Consider the following 8,177-nt stretch of genomic DNA (forward strand, 5'->3'; position numbering starts at 1 on the left):
TATATATATATATATATATATATATATACACACACAAACACAAAACACAACAAATGCAACCACTTCTAGTCCACTATAGGACAAAGATAAAGGTCTCAGATATGTCCTCATTCATGTCTGGGTTCAACCAATTTTCATCAACAAGATGACTAACTGCGGAGTGGTGATGGTGGGAGACTTTAGTCTGATCCCTCATAGCAAACCAACCTCGTATTGGTGGCCCTGACTAGTTCAGCTTTGCTGATCATGGATATACATAAACCCTTTTACCACTTTAAGGTATAGGTGTATATGTGTGTGCTTGTGTGTTTGTGTGTGTGTACTTGTTCATGAGTGTACCATCAATTCTTACATCATCACGACTTTCCTTAAGAATCTGAAGAGCAGTATCATCAGGTGGCAACGTTGCTCTGTTCCACCTGGCAGCTTTTTTAAGCACTTTCAAAGCTCTTTCGTGGTGGCCTTTCACAGCCAGCCACCTTGGAGACTCATCTATGAACCTGGAGATTAAATGAGGTTTCTTTTAATGCAAATTAATGAGAATAAATCTTATATTGTTATTACTATTACGAGCTATAGGCTTTTTTTTTTAATGAGGCAGATTTGCACCGATTCGCAGGGGTGCCCTTTTAGCTCGGAAAAGATTCCTGCTGGCTGATTGGTTGGACAAGATAGTTCTAACCAATAAGATAGCAGGTAACTTTTCCGAGCTAAAGGGGCACCGCTGCAAGTCAGTACAAATGCGCCTCATTAAAAAAATTGAGTATAGGCTATAACCCTGGTTGAAAAAGCAAGATGCTATAAGACCAAGGGCTCCCACAGCAAAAATTAGTCCAGTGAGGAAAGGAAATAAGGAAATAAATAAACTACACCAGAAGAATAAACAATCGAAATAAAATATTTCAAGACTAACAACATTAGATTAAATCCTTCACATATAAACTATAAAAACTTCAAAAATGAAAGAGGAAGAAAAATAAGATAGAACAGCCTGTCTGAATGTACAATAATTTATTAGGTGGTAAAGAAAACTAAAAATCTATCTAAAATCAAATGAATTATGAATGATACATATTCATGTGCCCTATATCTCTCAATTATAAAAGTATTTACGAATTATCACCTATGATTATCTTAAAATAATTGCTCTTTATATTTTTCCATTTGAAAATCATGAAAATCCACTTTCATCAATATCAAAGGACTTATCAAGCTGTATATCTACCTTATTATAATTGCTAAGCTACAATCCTAGCTGGAAAACCAGGATGTTATAAAGCCTTTTTGGGTGAGGTAGCCATGTCGTCCTGATGGAAGTTCCTTCATTAGTAGCTTCCTAGGTATATTTGACTACAGTGATATATCCCAGAGAATTTACTGAAGGTATCCAGAATTCTAACTCCTGGAGCGAATATCCCTTAAAATTTAAAAAGGGATATCGCGTATATCAGAGGACGTATTCTTGACACGTCTCATAGCTATCTACACCCCCAATAGCGTTTTTGCTTCGAGAGGGAAAAGTGGCAAGAATATAGGAGATATAAATAAACTACAAGAGAAGTAATGGATAATTATCGTAAAAGATTCTAAGAACAGTATCAGCAAAACAGTCCTACTAACCATAGCACAGGTATGATGAAAACCCCAGTGATGGATGTAGTAAACAGCAGCCACCTCCAGTCTCTGATCAGGTAAGCCAGCCCTCCCCAGATCATGACAGAGCAAGCCCAGGGCATAGCAGCTAGGATGCCCAGGTATGGACGAAGGTGAGCTTCTGATATCTCTACTACTGTAATAAGATTAAAGAACATGCAATCAGCTAGAGAATGTTTTATTGCCGACCGGTGCATTGCTCGGATTGTATTTGCAGGGTCCGTGGATGTCTAGGAGCCTACGAGTCACCAGTTTACCAATACTATTTACTGTAACAGGATTAAAAAGCATGCAATCGGCTAAAGAATGTTTTATTGCCAACCGGTGCATTACTCGGATTGTATTTGCAGGGTCCGTGGATGTCTAGGAGTTTACGAGTCACCAGTTTACCTGTAATGATTACTGTAATATGAGTAAAGAAAATGCGATTAGCTAGAGCATGTTTTGTAGCCGACCGGTGTGTTGCTCGGATTGTATTTGCGGGGTCTGTAGATGTCTAGGAGCATATGAGTCCCCAGTTTACCTGTAATATTTACTGTAATATGAGTAAAGAAAATGCAATTAGCTAGAGAATGTCTTGTAGCTGACCTGTGCATTACTCGGATTCTATTTGCAGGGTCCGTGGATGTCTAGGAGCCTTCGAGTCACCAGTTTACCTGTATTGTTTACTGTAATATGAGTAAAGAAAATGCAATTAGCTAGAGAATGCCTTGTAGCCGACCGGGGAGTTGCTGGGATTGCTTTTTCAGGGTCCGTGGATGTCTAGGAGCCTACGAGTCACCAGTTTACCGGTAATATCTACTGTAATATGAGTAAAGAAAATGCAATTAGGTAGAGAATGTTTTGTAGCCGACCGGTTCATTACCCGCATTGTATTGGGTACGTGGATGTCTGGGACCCTAAGAGCCACCAGTTTACCTGTAATGTTTACTGTAATATGACCCAAGAAAATACAATCAACTAGGGAATGTTTTGTAGCCGACCGGTGTGTTACTCAGATTTTATTTGCAAGGTCCGTGGATGTCTAGGAGCCTACGAGCCACCAGTTTACCTGTAATGTTGACTGTAATATGACCCAAGAAAATACAATCAGCAATAGAATGTTTTGTAGTCAACCGGTGCATTACTCGGATTGTATTTGCAGGGTCCGTGGATGTCTAGGAGCCAGCGGGCCACCGGTTTACTGTAAATCAGTATCTGTGTCTGCATCAGTTAAGGAAACAGGCTTTAGGTTAGCTACGTCATCCCTAGATATTTCATAAGAAACTCAATGGGTGAAACCTTATAGTGATTAGACGAACATAAGGTTGAGTCTACTAGATATCATCATAATCATCATCATCATCATTATCAGCCTTTGCCAGTCTACTACAGAACAAAGGCCTCAGACATGTCCTTCCACTCGCGTATGTTATTTGTCTTTCTGTGGGAGTCCATACTAGCAACTTTTCTAGCTCATCAATCCATTGTCTTCGCTTCCATCCCCTATTTCGTTTGCAATCTTCAGGTACCCATTCTGTTATTCTTAATGTCCATCTGTTATCTGTCATTCTCATTATTTGTCCTGTCCATGTCCATTTCCTTTTTCTTACATGTTAGAATATCCTCTACTTTACTTTGTTTTCGTATCCATGTTGCTATTTTTCTACCTCTTAGTGTTATTCCCATCATTATTCTTTCCATAGCTCTTTGAGTTGTAACTAGCTTATGTTCTAAGGCTATATATATATATATATATATATATATATATATATATATATATATATATATATATATATATATATATATATATATATATATATATATATATATATATATATATATATATAAATATTTATATATATATATATATATATATATATATATATATATATATATATATATATATATATATATGTATATATATATATAACTGAGTTACATAAAATTTACATTGGGAAATAAAACTATAATATATATGTAATTAAATTCCCCACATTACATCAAAATGATATCGAATCTAACAACTAACATGATTACATAATTACTTCAAATGCTCACCCATTATGTAACAATTATTGGACATGAACGGCATAATGACACCCATCAGAAAGCGACAGAAGAGCAGGGCTGACAAGTTCCTCGTCCAGCTGGAAGCCAATCCAAGAGCAGTGAAAGTGATTACCCCGAAGATTATCACTCCTTTTCGGCCATACCTGAAGAATATTTATTATTATTATTATTATTATTATTATTATTATTATTATTATTATTATTATTATTATAAGAGCGCATGTAAGTGTAAAATTAAGTTGAAGATGTTTATGACAATAAATTGAAAATAAGTGTTACATTATTTATTCAGAGATCAATAAAGAAATTATTATTAATATTTTCATGAAGTCGACGAGTAATCCCAAGAAATACTCCTTTACTCTGCTATAATCTCGAGCAAAAATCCCAAAATCCTCAGTAATCCCTAGCAAAAATCCCATAATCTGCAGTAATCACAAGCAAAAATCCCATAATGCTCTGTAATCCCAAGAAAAATTCCCCAAATTCGCTCCAATCCTAAGCAAAAATCCCCAAATCAGTTTTGAACCCAAGCTAAAATCCCATAATCCGCAGTAATCACTGGGAAATATTCCATAACCCGCTGACTTACTTGTCCGCTAAGATCGCACTTAGAAGACACCCGAAGAAGACTCCTCCCATATAGATACTCTGGTAAGTAGCTCTTAGGTAGTTCCTGTCACAAATCAACTCGAACTGGGGGAAAAAAAGGACGAAAATTGTATTCTATGACCATTTTAGCCTCAGTTAGTAGCTTCCCATCCAACTAAACTTTGCCCCATGGAGTAATTCAGGGTTTTCGAACCTTCTGTTCTTCTGTACCCCTAGGGCATTTATATAGAGAGCTGTGTACATCTAAAATTGAGGATGAAACGGTGAACCAAATGGCCAACTTGGCCTTTTAGCATCAGTTTGTAGGTTCCCATCCAACTAAACTTTGCTCCATGGAGTAAATCAAGGTTTTCCAATCTTCTGTTCTTCTGTACCCTAAGGGCATTTATGTAAATCCCTGCATACCTTTAAAATTGAGGATGATAAAGAGAACTAAATGGCCAACTCAGCATTTTAGCATCAGTTAGTAGGTTCCCATCCAACTAAACTTTGCTCCATGGAGTAAATCAAGGTTTTCCAATCTTCTGTTCTTCTGTACCCTAAGGGCATTTATGTAGATCCCTGCATACCTTTAAAATTGAGGATGATAAAGAGAACTAAATGGCCAACTCAGCATTTTTGCATCAGTTAGTAGGTTCCCATCCAACTAAACTTTGCTCCGTGGAGTAAATTTGGGGTTTCTAACCTTTGTCTTCTGTACTCTTTAATTATGGCGATTTTTTTTTTAATTCATTCTTACCATGAGTTGTTATAAATACTTTATGAAACAGTAACTATATCTTAATATAGAACAGTATTTCATATCTAACTTGCAAATTCTATCAAGTATAAGAAGAAAATCCTTACTTCGGATGTGATTGTTTTCGTAAAGACAGACTTGTCAAAATGCAACTCAGTACAGTTCCCCTCCTCGTAGATTCCACCGTCCATAATCTGGTTGTACTGGGAGCAGTACCTTAGAATGATATCACACGAGGCTTAATTCATATCCAGGCCTGTATTAGTTAATGAGTTTAATTCAAAAGCATCTTTTTCTTACTATCTACATATCAGACAATAGGCATATGAAAAGTCTTGTTTATAATCATTTTTTAACTAGAATATTTGTAGATTAACAGTGATATGTTTTCGAAGTAAAATTATTGTTTGATTATGACTTTCCTTTGCTACATACAATTCTAACTGCTTTCATGCTTTCTTTATATGCATATTCTTATTATAAAACGTTATTATTTTCATCATATTCCAATTTACAATTATGAAACTCTTATTCTTTAAATGCTACACTTTTATGCAACAGCCAAAATTCTGAATAACAAACGTCCCCTTCTCGCATGGATTATCTTTAAGACAAAAGGTTTAAAAGTATCCTAGATCAGACCTACCTTTCACTGTTATTGAAATACCTCTGAGATAACTCAGTACCATTTCCTGACTCGAGATCATCATTGATGAAGGGACCAGATACCTCGTTTGGTGGCTGCAGGCAAGTGAACTCGACTCTGGGTGCCACGAAGGGTCCAGATAGGGCGTGGCTTACTGGCAATGCCATACCTGGGGGGGAATCAAATAGCTCCTCTGTAGCCCGTTAGCTGAAGGGGTTTTTACATGCGATGTATTTCCAAAAAAGGGAGCTTTATATTTTGCTCTAATTCATACGCAAAAGTTCTGTTTTTATGTGTCATCATGGTGTCACCAGAATGTGAAAATGTGGGGTACATGTTTTCAAGAAAATTACTAGTGACTATCACCATATAAAAGTTACATTTGAATAGCCTATGTGTATGCGTATATATATTATGTATATATATATATATATATATATATATATATATATATATATATATATATATATATATATATATATATATAAATATATATATATATATATATATATACATATATATATATATATATATATATATATATATATATATATATATGTATATATATACATACATATATGTATGTATGTATACATATACATATATATTATATATATTAATGTGTTTATATTAGTGTCTTTTCAGAGTTGATGTACATTTACATTCACCTTTTACAATACAAGAAAAACAATAAAAACAATAAAAACTCAATAATAAAATTGACTTAGTAATAGATACTCCAAGCTTTTAGTACATAAAACCTCATATAACTTACAAAATCCCATCGTTATATAATGCAGCACACTCCACCATCCTGTCCTAAGCTGGTTAAGAAGTTCGTCTAGTTTATTGAGCATTGGGGCTGACATCTTTGAAGAAAGCCTTTTTCTTATCTCAGTGAAAATAGGTTAATTATTTTTTATAACTTTTCTATGAAAATATCAGTCAGTTCTTTGTAGTTTTTAAGGGCAAAAATTAAATAATCTGGTGATTAAGTTTATGGAAGTATTGATCTAAAGTATGGAAAGCACAAGGTCGAAACTTGAATCTAAATAAGTTGGTATGGCATTGAGGGTTAAGTTTATATAAGTATTTATCTAAAGTATGAAAAACACAAGGTCAAAACTTGATTTTAAATAAGGTGGTATGAAATTGAGGGTTAAGTTTATATAAGTATTTATCTAAAGTATGGAAAACACAAGGTCAAAACTTGACTTTAAATAAGTCGGCTGGTCACTGATGATTAAGTTTATGGAAGTATTGATCTAAAGTATGGAAAGCTCAAGGACAAAACTTGATTTTAAATAAGTTGGTATGGCACTGATGGTTAAGCTTATGGAAGTTTTGATCTAGTTGAAGAAAGATCTTTATCTTGGATCAAGCACAAATCTGAATTAGGCTCATTTATCTCCACTTGAATTAGGCATGGCTGACCTGTCTCCTTTTTTTCAATCATTGCCCAATTTTGCCATCACAACAGCGAGTCTAAATCCATGTTTTATCCATTTTTAGTTATTCCTAATATAAAAGAAAATCTCCTTATTGAAATCACTTCAACAGAGCGAAGAGTTTTACCACTAATGACTTAAAAACAAAGTTAACTAGTTTTGAGAATTTCCTCAACGTATACTTGATGCGAAAGTACTCAGAGAAATGAGCAACCTTTCTCACAACACAATCTTGTCACACTGAACTACTAATTCAATGAGTTAATCGTGTCATGGGTATACGTTTCTCTCAGATTTTTACTATCACCAAAGAATAAATTGTGTATTACATAATAGACATTCATGTTACTGTGTTGGTATTTTAGTCTGTGTGCGATGATTTTGTCATTAATTCTAGAGATGAAGTTATAGGATTGGAAACATCATGTCTTATTTAATCTTTCTTTTTCATTGCTAACAACCAATTCTAAAATCTACTACTCGCATTGAGAGTTGCTCTTCAAAAACATCGTATATTCACTTCCATCTCTGCTTTGACCTAAAACTTTCACTTATGTTCTGATACACTTTGTGATAGAAACTTCCCTGTCTCTCCAATATAAACATGATGGCATATTTTGTTTGGTATTTTTCCAATGTTAGAGTCATGGTATCATACTTATATGAATAGTATTAAGTATACTTCTTATGGGGTTGTGATAATGAAAACAAATGTACAAATAAATTATGAGAAAGCGTTTTACACTGTCAAAACATCAGCGGTAATAAAAGCCCTTCAGAAACAAGGAATAGATAAATCTTATGTTACATTTGAAGATATCTATACAAGAAGTACAACAATCCTAAAAATACATAAAAATAGTTTATTTTTATTTCTATAGGTCAAAGGTTCGAGTCCTTGACCGGGCAGAAATATTTATCATTAAAAAAATTTTCCCAAGAGTTTGAGATCCTAATGCAGAGCAAATTCGATATTCAGGGGTATTTTTAACTTATTTGATAAAGGATAGATGACAGAGTGAAGTTT

General features: G+C 34.3%; 2 protein-coding genes across 2 annotated transcripts in view; both read right to left on the reverse strand.

Moving 5' to 3' along the window:
* Positions 1-1,778, reverse strand: part of LOC137645293 (organic cation transporter protein-like) — a 9,825-nt gene extending 8,047 nt beyond the window's left edge. Inside the window, exons 1-2 of the mRNA XM_068378112.1 lie at positions 1,621-1,778; positions 353-500 (exon numbers count right to left, since the gene is read on the reverse strand). Of these exons, the coding sequence (XP_068234213.1) occupies positions 353-500; positions 1,621-1,736 (264 nt within the window). The 5' untranslated portion in view covers positions 1,737-1,778. The remainder of the gene's footprint in view (positions 1-352; positions 501-1,620) is intronic.
* Positions 1,779-2,081: 303 nt separating this feature from the next.
* Positions 2,082-6,599, reverse strand: LOC137639819 (organic cation transporter-like protein). The gene is made up of 6 exons (XM_068372065.1): positions 6,478-6,599; positions 5,703-5,871; positions 5,164-5,272; positions 4,298-4,401; positions 3,694-3,848; positions 2,082-2,188 (listed from the first exon to the last, which is right to left on the reverse strand). Exons 1-6 carry the CDS (start codon positions 6,569-6,571, stop codon positions 2,082-2,084), a joined length of 738 nt encoding a protein of 245 aa, XP_068228166.1. The 5' UTR covers positions 6,572-6,599.
* Between the last annotated feature and the right edge of the window lie 1,578 nt (positions 6,600-8,177).

This window comes from Palaemon carinicauda, chromosome 1 (genome assembly GCF_036898095.1).
Source record: "Palaemon carinicauda isolate YSFRI2023 chromosome 1, ASM3689809v2, whole genome shotgun sequence".
NCBI classification, from domain to species: domain Eukaryota; kingdom Metazoa; phylum Arthropoda; class Malacostraca; order Decapoda; family Palaemonidae; genus Palaemon; species Palaemon carinicauda.